The sequence below is a fragment of the Microplitis mediator genome, chromosome 3 (assembly GCF_029852145.1).
Source record: "Microplitis mediator isolate UGA2020A chromosome 3, iyMicMedi2.1, whole genome shotgun sequence".
NCBI lineage: Eukaryota > Metazoa > Arthropoda > Insecta > Hymenoptera > Braconidae > Microplitis > Microplitis mediator.
The window spans coordinates 10,293,156-10,313,225 of record NC_079971.1 but is presented as its reverse complement, the minus strand read 5'-3'; the positions used below and the strand labels follow the sequence as shown (position 1 = coordinate 10,313,225).

Here is a 20,070-nt window from a genome sequence, read left to right as displayed (position 1 = left end):
TATTCAAGCTAAAAAGTATTTCGAAGAAATAATTTATTTTTCAATATTTTAATAACAATTTTTACTATTAAGTTGGCATTATAATAGTTAAAATTTATTAATTTTCAATTAAAATATAATTTCCATGTTATTTTGTGGTACTGATCGCAAAAAAAAAATTAATTTGCATTAATAATCTGCCATCAAGAGTTCTTTACTGTATTTCATACATAACTTTTGAACCATAATTTATTATTTTAAAGTGAATCCAACGTACGCTAGGATAATTGTAACGGGCATACACAGTATAAGAAAGAAATTGAATATACTAATTACAACAGTAAGATTAGCACTGCCAACGTCATATTGGGCATGCCCAAAAAACGTTTTTGACTTTTTAAAAATTTAAGTTAACAGTTGGTTATATGATAACTTGAAGTCAACTTAAATTGAACAATAAGTCAACAATTTTCTCGTGTCGCTTGGATATCTAAAAGTCAAATAGTAAGAACCGATTTTTGATTGGCTTTAAAAATTAAGTCGGTTCTGAAAAATCAATTGTTTTTATAGAAACGTCGATTCACAATTAAAACTAGAATCGACTTTACCATCCCTATAATAGTCATGTATACTTTTTGTTGTTAACTAGTTTCAATAACAACTATCATCTATTATTTATTGTCTATGTTGTTGTTGTATATTGAAATTATATTTACAAGTAACTGTAGACACTACGTGACTATCCGAGTATAATATTGCCAGATTTATCAAGTATGATTTATAGGACATAGCCGGATAAAAATGCTGAAACAGCTCCCGCGGAGTTTTCTATCGGCACTTTGGTGATCGGTTTGGTACCGAATAAAAAAAATCCAGTCAGAATTTCAACTCCTAATCTCGAATAGTTTTCGAGTTATTCAAAAGCAACGTATCTTTCGATTTTTATTTCTTTTTCAATAGTAAAATTCAAAACTAATTAATCGCGATTTTTTTCTAATTACTAACAAGTAAAAGCCATGAAAAAACATTTTTGTTATGATTCCCGAGGTAAAAGCCGATTTTCAACAAAAAGAAAACTAAAATCATTTTTTTGACTGCGTTTTTGGGAACGTGCAATCACGAAATTTTATCAAAAGACGTTTTTTACACTCCTCTATACTCAAGAATTTTTTCAATTTTTTCGGTTTAGTGAAACATTGTGAAAAACATTAAAAACTGATTGTTTTTTGATAATTTCGTCTAAAAAAATCAATATCATTTTTTTTTTTTTTTGGTTCCTTTTTGGCTATCGTCCCTATTGGGACACGTGCCACATCAATACTATTTTAATAGTAAACAAATACATAAATAATCGTGTTTTCAATATAAAATAAATATTACACTTCGTTGATGATAGTAAAATTGTGAAATATGCTTAAAACATACAATAAAATCAAATTTTCTTTTGTATTTTTCATGATACCAGCATCGAAACTTGAAGTTTCAGTGTCTCTACAGCCCGTCGAAACAAGCCAATTTCAAGCCGATGCTGCAAACAACTGCTAGCGAATTCGGAGTTAAAAAATACCTTCATACAGCGGGCAGAAACATGCGTGTTTCTTCCCAAGGGAAGAAACACAATTGTTTCTGCCCGGTGTCAGTTATAATTAATGTTTATTTGCAGCCTTATTACTCTTATTTGTTTACTTGTCACTTCAGTTTACTCATTTCATTTTTTAAGTGACAGTTTTAATTGACTAAATGAAATTACTAAAAAATGAGTGAAAATAATATTATTGTCTTATTTACTATTTAATAAGTGACTGTAAATCACATATTTCTCATTGTCTAACAGTTCTCCGCATCATCGGCTTGAAACTAACTTGGTTCTTACTGGCTGCTGACATTGAATCTTCAAGTTCCGATGCAGGTAATCATGAAAAGTATAGTGTGTGACTCAGGATAAAACACGATTTCAGACTGTGGGTGATGTCAGTCCTCGCCTGCGGCTCGGGCAGCCAACCTCACCCTAGTCTGAAATCGTCTTGTTTCATCCCTTGTCACACAATATACTATTTCATGGGAAAATGCTGAAATCAAGATAACTAATAGTTTCAGTAAAATTCAATCAACAAAAAAACAGATTTCATTTATTAATCGGCTCCAAGTGTGCACCTATCGCATTAAAAATTTTTGAAATCAAAATAACTACCGAGTATCTTAACGGCACATAAAAATGTTGATAAATTTTCGTTCAATTTCAGTCAACAATTGATATATTTTAATTTCTTGTTCAGTAAAATTTAATGAGATAGTAAAAATGTTTTCAATGTTTCTTAGATATAATTTTTATATTCCCGTGAAAAATGATTCATACATGGCCATGCATGGCCGTATATGACTCATATATGAAGCATATATGGCCATACATGGAGCATATATGGCCATACATAGAGCATCTATGGCCACACATGGGCATACGAACTTTTTTAACACAGTCATACATGGCCATGTATGAATCATATAAGGCCATATATGGCCGTACATAGTCCATGTATGGGCATATATGGCCATACATAGTTGTAGTGTTGAGTACTTTTCCGGACAGTAGTGGATACAGTCTAGATAGCATACAGTACTATCTGAAATTTTTCTTTTACAGAAAGAACTCAGCATTATCCCAGAGAGTTTCCGTTACTATATTTTTTTTTTTCGTGTATGATATACATTTCTTAAAATGGAAATCTGTTAAACTATATTTAATATAATTTCAACCATATATTTACCCGTGAAAATGAAACATACATGGCCATGCATGGCCGTATATAGTTCATACATGGGCATATATGGCCATATATAGCCATACAGATTTTCTATATAAAAAATTTGAGCTGACTATTATAATGACTTATAAACAGGATGTTATAGTGTAAAAAAATAAGAAATTTTTTGATATCACTAACAGCATATTGATGATTATATTTTGCTTTTTCGATAGTGATTATATTTTTTCAATCTTACGTAGCACAACTAAACTTCACTGTAACTGTCGGTCGCATAGCCTAGTCGTCAACGCGTCGATCTCTCGTACGGAAGATCCCGGGTTTGAATCCTACTGAAGCGGGTGCGGTCATTACCCGCATGGAAAAGCTATTGGCAGGGAGCGCGATGAAAACGACATCTGATGGTTACAAAAAATCATGCTCGAGAATTATAAAAGATAAATAAAATCAGTGTAAAAAATTAAAATTCGTTATAAAATCAAAATATAAAAACTTATAATGATATAAATAAAAAAGTGCAATTCTAATTTTGATAGAGAAAATTAAATTAAATATATTCGGATAAAGAAATTAAGTTTAACAAATTTTAATAAATAATAAATACTATTATTTTAGAACAGAACAAGGTTAACCGATAAAATCAAAACAAATAATACATGGCAACTACAATGATAGAAGTTTAAAAAATAGTAGAATAGTAAATTGAGTTTTTTAACAAAATTGAAGTAAATAATTTGATTTTAATTCATGATAATTTGCTTGTGAATCGTAACTAAGAAAGCACTATAACTTATAGTGTTTTTTTAACCTTCCGTTACACGCGCTTTCTCTACCCGGGAAAAAATGATCAGGCCTGACCATGCCTGTTCATGTATGATCAGGCCTGAAATTAGACATGATCAGGCCTGATCATACCTGTCCATGCCTGTTCATGTCTGAGGCGTTAAATACACTCAGGCCTGTTCATGGCTGTTCATGCCTGACCATGTCTGTTCATGTCTGAAGCGTTATATGCGTTCAGGCCTGATCATACCTGTCCATGCCTGTCCATGTCTGTTGATGCCTGGTCATGTCTGAAGCGTTAAATACAGTCAGGTCTGATCATGCCTGATCATGTCTGTTCATAGTTGTTCATGTCTGAAGCGTTAACTACGCTCAGGACTGATCATACCTGCCCATGCCTGGTCATGTCTGTTCATGTCTGAAGCGTTGAATAAGCTCATGCCTGATCAGGCCTGTTCATGCCTGGTTATGTCTGTTCATAGATATAAATTTTTTTTGACCAAGAATCTATCACGTATAACCCGGGAAAAAAGGATCAGACCTGATCAGACATGAACAGGCATGAGTCTTAAGACTTTCAGTACTTGAAGTTCGTACGAGACCTATTTTTCAACTCAATCTCTTAGGTCAACAGGTAACGAGGCGAACTTTCAAGCGCAAGGTCCACGGTTCGAATCCTAGACACTCCCATATTTTTTATTTTTTTTTCATTTTTATAGAAATAATTATATATAATTGTATATAGTTATGCATAATTATGTATAATTATAAAGGACCATTTTTTATATGTAATTGTTTTACCAGAATGGGCATGAACAGGCATGAACAGACCTGAACATGCCTGATCAGGCCTGATCAGGCATGGTCATTTTTCATGTCTGATCAGGCCTGAAGACTCATGCCTGCTCATGTCTGATCAGGCCTGAACATTTTTTCCCGGGTATAGTGTCTCACTTGTATTCACGCCAACTCTATTAGGTTCAGTAGTGTTGTGCGGGGAATCGCCGTATAGCGCGGGCAACAAAGGGTTAAAAAATAATTTCTAGGCAATGATGAAAATCATTATCCAAACCGGAATTGAATCAATAAATTATAAAATATTGTTTTAACCTCAAACGAAGAGCAAAGGCAAACATTAACGACACAATAACTATTATGAATTATTTTTAAACTTAATTTTCACGTGTTTATTTTCAACAAGAGCATGATTCAACGAAATTGTGCCCACAGCAAGCGCTGTGATCGATTCAGTTGTCCCCACCATATACTAGACTCCCTGCCAATATATTGTTAAAAGTATATAAAAAAATATATGGTGAATATGTGATAAATATATAGCGGTAACAATATCTATATTGAAAAATATATGTTTATTACATATATTAGATTATATATTTATAATAATAAATTTATTTGTATATAATGTTTTGTATTTTTCTATATATATTATCTCATATAATGCGCAATATATTCTTGTCATATATGGATAGTGTGTATGGGGCATTCCACGCCAAATCGGACGGTTTCAAAAATTGATTTTTCCGAATTTCTTAATTTTTTGGTATTTTTTAGTACCCCTCAAAAGAGGCTTCCTGGTAAATTTTGAGATTTTTTTGATCAATGGTTCAAAAAATATCGAATTCTCAAAAAATCGCTCTTTCTATGGTTTTTTGGTCATAACTTTCGTAATAATGATCGAAATTCAATGAGTTTTTTTTCAAAATTTCCATTTTTAGATGACCTTTACAGCAAAGAATACAAAACAAATATACGAAATGTTTTTAATCGAGATTTTTTAGTTTTAAGCTTTCAACCGTGTTTTTAAAAAAAAGATGTATCCTTCGATTTTCTCGAAAATTTTCTATCTTAAACTTCTATCCATTCTGCAACTTTTAAGCCCGGTCCGATAGTGGGTCTTCCATAATTACTATTTTTTACGATTTTTGAAAATTGAAAAAATTTTTTTTTCTCTATAAATTATTATCAGTATCGATTTTTGACACTGCACACTTGTTTTTCTTGCATATTATAAATTGATTTCGATATTGTTTTGTTCTGAGTGAGGATTTGAAACCAGTAAGTAAAAGTTAATGCTATTTATAAGCAGTTATAATAAATGTTGTTATTTATTAAGAAGCAACTATTTCGAAGCAAAAGAAACATTAGATTTGCAATACAGTACAGCTAAGACCTTTACAGGAGCTCAAAAATTTCATATAATTATTCGAAAAAGCGACGGAGCTATATTCACTAAGTAGTACTCTAGTTCATAAAACAATCGTTAAAGTAACATTTTTGAAAGAACACGGAAATAATTAAAAACGTTTGTAAAACAGTTTTACATGGTCTAACAACTTGCAATATGAAATAGAATACAAAAAAAAAATTCTCGAAAGAAGAAATTTTCCTTAGGGCAATATCCAGCTATAATGGAAAAATTTTTGAAGCCGTTTTAAAGACGTTATCGAAAAAAAATAACATAATCGTGATTTTTAATAATTAAAAATAAAATGTTTAGAATTATTGGGAAAAAATTTTGAAAATAAAAGTCAAACAATAAAAATATTAATGACAAAAAATGAAATTTGTATGAAATTCATAAATTAAATTGATATTTTTCGAATATCTAATCAAAAACTCTTAAAATCAGTACACATGAAAGTTTGATGATGAATATCTTTTGAAGGCTTAATTTAATCGCCAAAATATAAGACACCATTTTTATAGAGCAGTTAATTTCCTACAAAAATTAATATTGCGCATTTTATAATAATCATTTATTGTCGAGTAATAAAATTCATAAACAAAAATGAAATTTGTCTTAAAATAATCAAACTTAAATCTTCAATATCATTTAAATGGTGAGGTTTACGGGAAAAATATAAGATACACGGAGAAAAAAATATTGTTCTCAGAAGTATACTGTATAGTTACAGTAAGAATACGCTATAGTTATCTACTAGATTGTTACTGCAACGATCTACTGTATCGTTCTGACAACAATACGGTGGATAGCTCTGAGATCTATACGGTATCGTTCTGAGCCCTATCTGACGTCACGCACATTGAAAATTATATGAGATATTTAAAAACTTTTATCATTCATAAATAAATGATAAGCAAATAACTTCGATTAAATAAAATAATTTATAAAACTGATTTATTAGTTAGTTATAGTCTAAATAAATTTTAAATATAAATATAAATATATTTTTTGATTTTTCCAATTTATTTATTAGTAAATTAAATAATAATTCAGATCTCATTTGTTTATTAATTATTTTTCTTCTATTTACGTATCACATTTAAATTATAAAACATTGACTATATATAATATTTAGATTTTTGGTTATGAATGTATATTTGATTACAAAAAGCATAAAAAAACACTTATCAATAAATATATCAACATAGTTATGGAGATTTTACTCTGTTAATTTATTAATTACCCGTGGGTCCATATTTCAACATCACAATTATTTTTTACACTATTTTTTTTATTAAACGTCTGCTAGCAACAATATTCAAAAGTTGGCGCGAAAATGGATGTTTAGTTAGGTTAGACGGTGCCGTGTGAGGTGACGACTACGGAAAGTCGTATAGGACTCACAGCTATCTAATAAATAGTTACTGGAACGATACGGTATTGTTACCATAAGCATACGTATTGTTGTGGTAACGATCTACGAGTTACTATACTTTAGATTGTTCGAGGAGCAATATTTTTTTTTCCGTGTACCTTTTTTGTAGAGCATTAAATTTCCTACAAAATTCTTCCAAAAAGATTTCTCTGTACAATCAATAAATGATGAGGTATGAATTTTTCTCTATTGGACTGATAAAAAAATAAAAACTGCGATGAGGGCCCTCTTCCTATTGAAATTACGAGCTCATATTTGGTGAGAATTTTTTTAAGGTGTCCAGCAACCCATTTTTTAGTGTCACTTGTAAAAAAAAATAGTCGATTTTTTTAACCCACCCTAAGGCATATGGCATCGGTACAGAGACACAGTTGACTTGCGCCGCCTCGTTCACATATTTATATATATAGACTTTGAAAATATAAAAAAGTTGTAAAGTACACGGAAAAAAAAAAATAGTAGTGGCTACTCTCTGGGATAGTACTGAGTACTTTCTGTAAAAAAAAAATTTTAGACAGTACTGTATGCTATCTAGACTGTATCCACTACTGTCTAGACTATATCCACTACTGTCCGGGATAGTACTCAGTACTTTCCAGAGAGTAGTGGATACAGTCTAGATAGCATACAGTACTGTCTAAAATATTTTTTTTACAGAAAGTACTCAGTACTATCCCAGAGAGTAGCCACTACTATTTTTTTTTTTCCGTGTATACAGATTATTCTGTTCACAACGAAACAAAACTGATGAAATTAGATTATAATAGAATTAGATTATAATAGAAATACATAAGTTATCCGGAATCGAAACCATATTTTCTAATTTTCTTGATGATGTCCAAACTTTCAAGGCTATCAAATTATTGGAAAAAATAGTCGAAAAATAAAGTTGAAGGTCAAAAATTAAAGCTGATTAAACGAGCTTCAATATACTTTTTACGAAAACTGTTTATCAGCTTTAGTTTTAAAGTTATATAAACTTTAACAGTGAATAAAAACTAATTTTTTCAAAAAATCGTGAAAATTTTGAACAGCTATAACTTTTAAACTAATAAACCGATTTAGCCCATCTTCAAACTTAACCGTGATAATCGTCTGTAGAATAAGTGTAGAAAATTTCATTAGGATCCGATAAGAATCGTAGGCGTAATCGTGATGACAAAATTGGTTATATTACATACATATATAAATTTTTTAACAAGTGGTATTTTTGAACCCTACTCAACCAATTATGATAGGTTATGACAAAATTCCTTGAAAAATCGACCATTAGAACAAATATAACCCTAGTTAAAAACTCCGATTAAAACCGCTAAATTCCGATTGGTTCTGATTGAAATCCGATAGACTTTCAATCGGAATTCATTGGTTTCAATCGGAGTTTTTAATCAGGGAATAGTTAGATTTAAAAAAAATCTATCTAAAAAGTGCTATATATTACAGTATATTTTACAATATACTGGAAACCATATAATTTGCAATATACTGGACATCATATATTTTGCAATATACTGGAAAACATATATAAAAAATATAAAAAATATTGTATATTAATTAATATACTACTTCCAATATAATACATCAATATAAAAAAAGATACATTAATAGACATATGTAAAACATACATAAAAAAGTCATATATTGATAAATATATAGGTAATATATTCTAGCATTATATTTTTTCGCAATATATTATCATATATTAATACGGCAAAAATATCAATATTATTTTATATATTGTACAATATATCACATTATAATATCCATATGTTCTATCATATATGTTTTCACATGCAAAGTTTTTTCATGCGGATAGTAAGTCTTTTTTTCTGTGAATTAAAAATTTCCAATTCGATTAGGAATTCAGTTATTCACATATCTGATAATCGCCAAAATATTAAAAAAAAAAAAATTTTTTTCTAACTTGTCTCAACTAAGATGAAAGATAAAAACGGTTATGGTCCATAAATGGGGCTCAACAAATTTTTTAAAGTTCCAAGTGCTCATATTTGGTAATTGTTTAGAATCGCGGCTCTACCTGTTTATATCAAGCAAAAATCCAAAAATATTCAAATTGCCAAGAGACTTGTTTCATTCTCTGGCATTTGTCGGCGGATTAAAGATATAATTGCTTATTTAGGTGTTATTTAAGCATTAATAAATTGCAAGTGTATACCAAAGGTATAAATTAGCTTGATTTAGTGATTTTATTTGAAATTTTTCAGTTCCGTGCTACACTGCACCATTTGACATATTTTTCTTTTTATTCTATGCATTGACTCTTAAGTCAACCACCAAAACTTGAGATATATGCCTATTTGCCATAATTTCTGTAGTTTCGTCCTAAGTACGTTAACGGACTCGTCAGTAAGGCTATGTTAACGCACTCTTGCCTTAGACTACATCTCTTACTAGTACGTACTGGCGTAAAACTGTGTTGTAGGCTTCAGCCGGACACTATACCAGCAAAGGAAGGCGGATACCGTCCAACCTACTTGCAACAAAATGTTAGGTGAGCTGTTGTACACCGTTAGTGTTTTGAAATAACAGAAATATGCCAATTTTCACTATACAAGAGTTCAAAAAAATCTTTGTAACTCTTAGTTAGACCTTTCTATCGCCACCGTCCATCTTACGGTATTAATAAAATTAATTATTTATATTTATTAGAAAATTTATTAAATTTATTTTTGGAAAATTTGCATAATTTGTGTTATTTTTATCAATTTTGCACACTTTAGTTACAAGGTTCGGATAGATATCTTGTGTTCAAGACATAAATACATACAGAAAATTCTTTCCGCCGTGTAGCAGAACACGTGGAAAAAGTTTAATTATAGATCTTTAAGGTGTAACAACTTGGAACTTTGGAAAATGCGTGGAGTCGTTATTGTCAACAATTACCTCATATTTTAAATTTCCATAAATAAACTTTCTTCACGTGTTTAGTAACACGCCGAATTATATTTTCTGTATGTAATTTTATCTACACTGGTCACAGAAATTAAGGGATAGAAAAAAAATCCGAAATTTTTAGGTGATTTTCAACATGCTGTAACTCGGTGAAAAATGGTCGTATAAAAAATCTAAAAAAAGCAAATTGTAGCCTCAAGTTTCTAGTTTTCAGATCTGGAGCTCAAAATTTTTTATCATGTACGGTTCCGGAGTAATCATAAGAAAACCAACGAAAAAAAAATTTTCAAAATTTTTGCTGGTCTTTCAATACCTCTATGGGCGACAATAAATTTTTTTGAATAATCCGACTGTCCGACTTTTCTCGGAAATTTTATGCCCTTTAATTTGGTGGCCTTAAAAAGTCTCTACGACGATTTGGCGCCGAGTTATCATTGATCAAAGCAAAAAAGTCCATTTTGGCTTTGATAATCAATAACTCCGGATGTATTGGTCATACAGAGAATGAAAGCAGGGTTTTGAAAACTGGAAAACATTCTCTATGAGGCAAAATTAGTGGCATTTGATAAAAAAATTTTTTTTAAAGCGATATTGTTTGGTAAAAAACAGGTCAAAATTCACAAATTTAAGGATATTCGGAAATCTTGCTATAACTTTGGATATAACGGATGAACAAAGGATATCTTCGACTTTTTTTCAACCTCAAAGTGTCCTGAAAAAACCCTGAAAATTTCAAATCGCTGCGAGTTTTCTTTCTTAGTGCCCCGAAGCTTTAAATTTATCGATTTTGTCGAAAATCACCATAATTGGTAGTTTCTTGGTTTTTGTTCATTTTTTCGATTTGAAAATGGTTTTTTTACCGATAATCTTCATTTCTTTGATCAAAAAGATCGATTATCGAAAAAATTTTGAAAAATAAAAAATTTTTTTCAATAAAAAATTTTTTTCAAATTTTTTATTTTTCAAAATTTTTTCGATAATCGATCTTTTTGATCAAAGAAATGAAGATTATCGGTAAAAAAACCATTTTCAAATCGAAAAAATGAACAAAAACCAAGAAACTACCAATTATGGTGATTTTCGACAAAATCGATAAATTTAAAGCTTCGGGGCACTAAGAAAGAAAACTCGCAGCGATTTGAAATTTTCAGGGTTTTTTCAGGACACTTTGAGGTTGAAAAAAAGTCGAAGATATCCTTTGTTCATCCGTTATATCCAAAGTTATAGCAAGATTTCCGAATATCCTTAAATTTGTGAATTTTGACCTGTTTTTTACCAAACAATATCGCTTTAAAAAAAATTTTTTTATCAAATGCCACTAATTTTGCCTCATAGAGAATGTTTTCCAGTTTTCAAAACCCTGCTTTCATTCTCTGTATGACCAATACATCCGGAGTTATTGATTATCAAAGCCAAAATGGACTTTTTTGCTTTGATCAATGATAACTCGGCGCCAAATCGTCGTAGAGACTTTTTAAGGCCACCAAATTAAAGGGCATAAAATTTCCGAGAAAAGTCGGACAGTCGGATTATTCAAAAAAATTTATTGTCGCCCATAGAGGTATTGAAAGACCAGCAAAAATTTTGAAAATTTTTTTTTCGTTGGTTTTCTTATGATTACTCCGGAACCGTACATGATAAAAAATTTTGAGCTCCAGATCTGAAAACTAGAAACTTGAGGCTACAATTTGCTTTTTTTAGATTTTCTATACGACCATTTTTCACCGAGTTACAGCATGTTGAAAATCACCTAAAAATTTCGGATTTTTTTTCTATCCCTTAATTTCTTTGATCAGTGTATAACACAGTTTACCTATCCGAGTCATGCACCTCAAGGGTAAAAAATATATGAAAATAACATGAAATTTTACAAAATTTCTAAAATAAATTTTTCTATACATAATTATAAATTTATAAATCATACTGCATGATGGGCGGTGGAGTTTTGAAGGCCAATCTAAGGACTAAAATAATTTTTGAGCTTGAAATTGTAATACTTTTGTAATACTTGAAAATTGACATATTTCTGTTGTTTCATCACTTTTACGGTGTACAACGCTCACCTAACACAAAGATGCCAGTAGTTCGGACGGTATTCGCCTCCCTCTACTAGAATAATGCATAGCGAACAACGCAACACAGTTTTACCCTGATTAGAAAATACGATTCATGAGGATTTCAACTGTTTTAATCGTTTTGAATCCTCACGATTAATTTTTATAGCTTCCGAAAAAATGTGAAAGACAAACTTTTTCGGAAGGTTTTTATCATTCGAGTGAAGTAATTATTCAAAACGTAATTAGACAAGTAAAATTCGAAAATTTGGTTAGTACTGCCCACCCTTAAGGTTGTTCGGATGGTACCCCGTAAATCAAAATAAAGTCTAAATTTTTTTTCCCCAAAAATTGGAAATGTAATTATATAAATTCATTATTTAAATTTAGACTGTACTTATCATTATTTTTAGACGGAGTAATCCATTAATTTAATTAATATAAATAAAAAATAAAATACTTTCGACTCAAGTATTTTTTTTTCATAATGTAGATCTGGCAACGTCGCTTCGAACAGCTGTTCACGTTGATCTAGCTGGCAAGTGTTGAGTTGAATTTTATTAATTTCGAAAAGTAGAAAATATTTTATAAATGACATTATAAAAATGATTAATGCAAATCAAATTACCGCAAGTACAAGTTAAAAAATTAAATAAAAAATTGTCATAAAATATGATATGCATCTGCAGAAATAATCAGTTATATTTTTAAGTTAAAAAAGTTAGCGCGTTTTATTTCTTGCGACGTTGCCGCACTTATCTGAGCCACGTGAATAGATTATTTTTCATCATGGCGGGTGGATATTTTTTTGTGAATTTTCTGTGCTTCTTATTAAAGTATTTTTAAAATTTTTTTTAACTATTTTTAACGTACTCTACGATAGTTAATTAATAAAGAGAAAAGTTTTTTTGTTTTTTTATCTTTTTAAGGAGCAACAACATAACTCGATACAAGGGCATTTCTTCTACGTTTCCTATACTCTGTATGTTAAATTACGTTATTTCAATAATGAATAACGCGAAAACTCTTCGTCAGATTTACCTGAAAAAATTAATTTATACGTATTTGATATTAATTAATAACATACTCAAAATTCAGATTTTTATCTGAATGTCGCGATTATGTCCGAACAACCTTAAGAGCTCTAATTTGCACAGGCGTCTTTTTTTTTATCTATAAATGAAACTTTTGAACCTGTTTCCAAGAAAAAAAAAAATTTGATATTTTTTGGATCACCCTAATATATATGTATTAAGGTGCTTAACAAAAAAGTCGATATTTTTTTTTCTTTCGGCTGTTGTAAAAAAAGTTTCTACATATCGAAAAAAAATCCTGTAAAAAAGACGATTTTTTACTTCAATTTTAAAAGGTAGCGCTCGCTCTTCGAATTTTCCCATGCTATTAGCATGTGTGTGTGTGTGTGTGTGGATGTAAAACGATCTATAACTTTTTAATTAACGAGACATAACACGCTCGCTTCGCTCGCCTTCATTCTTTCAGAAATCCCGCCATTATCTCGGTCAACCAATCGACAACCGAATAAAATAGTCACAGAAGTGACGTAAAACGATACGACATCCGGTCATCAACTTTTTAGAAGAGGACAAATCGATTTGGATAGTTGAGGTGGCAAAGGAAAGAGATTGTTGGCCAGCAACTTTCCTGAAAATTTCAGATCATTTAATCAAGTAAACTCGAAAATATTTGCGAATTATGAAAAAAAAAATTTTTTTTTTAGTTTTTTTTTACTTCTCAGAAACGACCTGAACGATCGACTTTAGAATCTGAGCAGCTCTAAAACTTAATGAAACGCGTCGATCACCGGCTCAACCATCTCAATCGGCTAATGCGTTCGAGAGATATCATTGGAAAAAGAAATGGTAAAACACGAGTTTTTCCAAATATCTGCAAGACGGCTGAACCGATCGATTCCAAATTTTAATCAGCTATAGAATTTAATAAAATGCGCCAATTGCTTCCTCAAACGTCAAAATCGGTTCCTTAGGTCAAAAGATATCGGCGTTGAAAAGTTAGAAAAATAACATTTTATGTTATTTTTTCCGGATAAATCAAAATATCATGTACTAAAATGTGTCTGAAATCATACCAACTCTTCCTCTTTATAGTCTCTTTCGATCATCATATAATGTCATCTAACTTATTCTTTAGTTTTAATCATATTATCAGCAAAAAATTGAAATATCACAGTTCTTAATGTTTTTCTCGGAAATTTCATATATTATTGATCTGACCAAATTCAAAACTTGTTCAAATCTTGATTTCGATCACTGACATTGATTTCTACCTCAATACATTTATTTCATTGATCATTATCGCGAATAAAAAGTTAAAAACCGCTTCTTCTTTACTGATTTTTGATTCTTATATTTTCAAACTTTAGCATAAAATGGAACTTGTTAGAGCTTGAAAAGCTCATAAAAAAACAAGTGCATGGAATAGCGTTTTAGAGCACAAAGAGCTCGAAAACAGCGGGAAGTTTTGGGGCTGGCCCGCAGGGCCAACCAACGCCCAGATTTTTTTAATTTAATTTTCAATTTTAATAACTGAAATTAGCAGACATTTGATATTCTCAAAATGATAAATTATCTAACTTTTTAAACAGATGATTTTTTTTTTAATTGAAAAAATTACTTGTGTTTATTTTTCCTTAATTTGAACGAATAATTTTTTACTTATAAAATAAATATTTATATTCAAGTTATAATTTGAAAATTAATGTTTCAAGTTATAAACCAATATAAAAATTTAAAAAAATGCCAGATATGCGATAATTTCAAAATTAGAATTGAAAATTGAAAAACATTAAAAATACTCGTGTAGATTGCGAAAAATGTCACATGAATTGAGCAAACTTTTTATTTTTGTTTTAATTTATAACCTAGAGATAAGTATATACTGAATCCACCATATATTATAAAAGCGAAATATGAGCATAAGCTCACATTAACTTACCCATTAGGCATGCATTGCATGTGGGTGTCTCACCAACAGCCACCACGAGACCGACCTCATTTGGACCCAAACACTCCTCCCATCTCAGGAAATAGAGAGACTCTGGTCGAAGTGGGGCTTGGAATGGATCCCCCATGGTACCAGACTTCAGCTCTGGTGAACTGCTTGCATAGATTAATGGTGGGACGCAAGTTCTCCCCATACCCTATGTAAAGGGCCACACCACTTGTTTCTTTCGGGTTCCCACAAGCAATTATCCGCTTGTTTCTTTCGCCCCCTCGAAGATTTTCTACTTTCCCCAAGCCATGTAGCACACTAATTATTCAAGCCAAATTAAAGTTGGGCGGCTTGGGGGATATATAAATATATTAGGGTGATCCTTACTTAGGCTATGTTCGAATTTTTTTTTCGGGATCGTCCTGAATAGGTTCCAAATATATAAAAAAAAAAAATTCGTGCCAAGTTGCAGCTCTTAATTTTTTTAAAATTAACCCGGCCCTAAAAATAACCGTGACCCTAAAAAGTTAGTTACACCAAATTTTTTGTTATTCTTGAATTGTAAGTTTTAAGTATTTTTTAAATTTTGGGATATGCAAGATATTTTGGTCATATTGTTGAAAGATTTTGATATTCATTGGTAAAAATTTTGATAAACTCTAGTTTTAAATTCAAACTAAATTCATAGAGCATCTATAGTACTTATCGCCAGAGTTATCGCTCATGGCAATTTTTGATGAATATGTTTCATTAGAATCAAAATTAAAAATTGTGAGTAAGCTACCTACGAAAAAAGAAAAGATTACAATCGATGCTATCCCGGAAGAAAAAGACCTCGATCATACAAGTGAAAAATGTAGCGTAAAACGCTTTCAATGCAAGAGTATAATAAACTATTTATTGTATAATGATAATGATTTTTTTGTAACCGCCGAATCAATTAAATTTTTTGAAAGATTTGAGTTACAAACAGAATTTTTCTAAATTGATCCTTCTAAATGGGCTGCGAATGAAAGCTATAAGGACTGCATTATGGTTCGTCAAAAAACTATCGGTTGTGAATGACTGTACTGAGAGAGGAGTTGAACTAGTGCAAGAGTTTTGTAAACATTATACTAAGAATGAAAAACAAATGCAATATGTTTTACAATCGGTTAAAGATCATCCATAAATGTTTCCTGATGCGCTAAAAAAACTAATGTAACAACTTTATGAAAATCTCTGTGATTAAAAAAAAAATATAATAGTGTTGGTATTTTTTATTTTCCATTGAAATTTTAATAATATTTAATCAATTAATATTTTTCTATTAGAGCAAATCTTAAGGTAAGAAAAGTCATCTAGAATATAATTTATAACACTTTTTACATTTTTGAATCATTAAACCACGATAAAAATGGAAAAACCATGAAATTGACTAGAGCTTCGATTTTGACCTCAAATAACTTTTGAACCAGTAAAGTTAGCGATAAATCACAAGATACCTTTCTTGTAGAGCGTTAAATTTGCTGCAAGTCGGGTTAATTTTAAAATTAAGAGCTGCAATTTGGTACGAATTTTTTTTGATATATTTAGAACCTATTCAGGACTATCCCGAAAAAAAATTCGAACATAACCTAAATAAGAACCACCCTAATATATATAATATATATTATATACACAATACGAGAGAGAGAAGGAAACAGGCAGCGCTGCGGCAGTGCCATTTCTCCCGCTCATTCTTTCTCGCTCATTTTCGTTGCACTTTTTCATGACGCTTCACTTTTTCTGTGTTAGGTCCCCATCCCAAACGCGCGTAAAGAAGCTTAGCTTCAAAAATGTGCTGATAAGTTAATTTTATCAAAGTTATAGCTCATTAAAGAAAAAAGCTTTTTTTTGAAATTCACAACTTTTTTCTGATAGGGCCAAAAAATTTGAACAAATTCTGAAAAACGTTTTTGGTGAGTAAGAAAATGAGAAAAAATTTTTATCCAGATTGAAAGGGGTCCCATACAAAGTTTGGAAATTGGCCCTGGATGGCGATTGGAAATGGCTCAGCAATGGCAATTTTTATTGGCCGATAAACGGCTTATAGCCAGAATGATAACCTCGGCCTATTAATGGCGCTCGACTATCGGTCGATTAATGGCAGCCAGCAATCGGCCAAGCAAGCAAATAAATTTAATTGAAAAAGAAATTTATTATTATTAACCTAATAGAGTTTGTGATCATTAACGTTTAAACTATTTAAGTAAGGTAAACGATGTGAAAAAAAACTCGGTGAAAATTCTGTTGGAATCTGGGCGCGAACTGCCATCCTTCTGATTGCTGGGTCTGAACAGTAGCTACTGGGCAAACCTACTAATGTTAAAGTGATACTTTTATATGATCTACTTATTCATTCTACTACAAACACTCGGTTTTATAAACATACAGAGTAATTAAATTGATATTTTCAATTATTTCGAAAAAAAAAAAACAATTTCGTTCTATCTTGATTATAATTACAGAATTTTAAAAAAGAAAACTTATTAAATTTAATTGATTATTTATTGATAAAAATGGCATTTACTTTGAAAATTTACTATACTTATTTTTTAATTAAATTAATTTTTATAAGTAAAGTTATAAAATTGCGGTTGTTGATTGCAAATGATAACGAACTAAAAAATATATTAATTGTTAGTTGTAAATAACTGTAACGAAAAATTACAATATTTATTAATTTAAACTTAGTTTAATTCACAAATAAATAATTATTAATTAAAGGAAACTACAATAACAAGTTATTTGAATATTTATTAATTGATTAGTAGATTTTTTCATTTAACAATAATCAATCATGGACCACTGATTCATCAACAGTAGCCCAACGTTGCGAACCGATAATCAGCCAGTCATAAGTAGCCATTCATTGGCCAGCCATCGGCAGCGTCGTATGTTTGACGTTTCCTTTAAAGAGACTACGGAAAGTCATATTCTGATATGAAACCAGCAATGCCATTACATATACATTCAAAAATTTTAATAAAAATTAATTTCGATTTGACTACGCTATCGTGATAAAAAATTAAATGGCTGCTGGTAATTAACCAGGTTTGGCCTACCTACGGCATTTTTTCCATTAACGGCGACTTTGTATGGGGTGGGGTTCAAAAGTGGTCGATTTGGAGTGGAATGTCCCATATACACTTATCCAAAAAGTTCAAGTGTACGCTCGGTGTCACACTGGTGTTGCTGCATGAGTTATTGGAGGGTAAAGAATAAATAAACGAAAGGTGTCATGGGGCACACGGTTGGAACACAGTTCCTTTCGATTTATATATATATATATATATATATATATATATATATATATATATATATATATATATATATATATATATATATATATATATATATATATATATATATATATATATATATATATATATATATATATATATTAAATAATATGACAATTTTTTAATATCAATGTTATTAAATTTTTATTCTGTCAACTATCATTCAAATTTAAATCCCCAATACTTAAAAAATGTTCAAAGGTTTCGGCAGCAATTTAAAAGTATAAAGTATCAATTTAATTATTTGAGTTAAGTAATGCCATAAACGTTTCTTAATTGTAAGTGTATAACAGACTAGAGGATCAGACTACAAACCATCGATAACCAAAGTTAAGCAACATCGGCGTTGGACATTAATTGGATGGGTGACCTCGTAGTAAAATAATTGTCGATGGTTAATAATTTTTTTTTTTTTTTATTTAATTTTGACCGACATTGATATTGATGAAGATAATAAATCCTAATTAAACTACTTAATTAATAATTTACAGATATTCTAAATGAGATTCTAAAAATGAGTATATTCGTTCATGCATGATTATATATAATCATGTATGATCATGTATAAACAGATCAAGTTATGTATGATCAGACCTGGCCAATTTTTGGATCTGATCATATATAGACAATTATGCATGATCATATATGAATAGACAAAATCTTTTTTCATCGGGAGAGTAGATAACTACGGGTTTTCTTGATTGACATTAATTTTCACTAAAAAATCGATTAAAATCGACCGTTAAAGTTAATTAATCGATTCGAAGAATCGAAACGAATAAACTCGGAGTCGAAATCGAAAATAAATTTTTTGATAGACTTCCATCTCTTGACTATCATTTTCATTAATGAGTTTTCAGGGTTTCGTGTTCGTGAACCTTTTGTTAAGCTACTTTTGTCTCGAAGATTGTTGATCGAGTTAGCATAAAATGTATATTAGTAGGTTTTATAGAAATCTAACTATTTTATTTATCCTCATAGCTTGAAAATGAATAAATAATGAGAAGTATACTTTCATTTCGGTCACCGAAGTTTTTTTTTTAATTTGTACACTGATGGAAGGATTTTTTAGCATTTAAAAAGATTTCTTAATACTTAAGAAATAATTTCTTCAATAGTAAGAAATATTTGTTAAATCCAAAAACATGATATTTAAGAAATGATTTGTGAACACTGTATGTTAATTGATGTTTTAATTTGTATTTTATTAGTTCTTAAAAATTTTTTAAATGATTCGAAAAATATTTATTAATTGCTAGTAACAGTTAAAAAATTTGTAATAATATTTGGTTTCAGATACTAGAAAACGCCATGGCTGGGTTGAAGATCATGTAAATCGTTAAGTTTTTTTTTTATATGATATTGTAAGTCATTTACCAATATATAATAATGTCGAAATAAATATTGAGATGAAAAAATAATAATTTTTTACTTTGATTCCTTTTCGCAAAATTAACTCCGATCGTATCTTTCTGAATAAGAAAGTTAAATGTATGGAATGATTGTACTCTAAATCAACAAAACTTACATTTTTTGCAATTTTTAATGATAATAAATTACTATTTATATAACAAATCATAAGCAAGTGGCGGGAAATTTTCAATTGTAGTTAGTAATTATAATTTCTACTTAACCGTATTAGAAA

General features: G+C 30.0%; 1 protein-coding gene across 2 annotated transcripts in view; it reads left to right on the top strand.

The window, feature by feature from the left end:
* LOC130664795 (actin-related protein 2/3 complex subunit 1A-B) overlaps positions 1–19,831 on the top strand; it is a 31,235-nt gene extending 11,404 nt beyond the window's left edge. For both annotated transcript variants that reach the window (XM_057464891.1, XM_057464893.1), the window contains exon 5: positions 19,722–19,831. In XM_057464891.1, the coding sequence (XP_057320874.1) occupies positions 19,722–19,760 (39 nt within the window). In that variant the 3' untranslated portion in view covers positions 19,761–19,831. The remainder of the gene's footprint in view (positions 1–19,721) is intronic.
* The last annotated feature ends 239 nt before the right edge of the window (positions 19,832–20,070 follow it).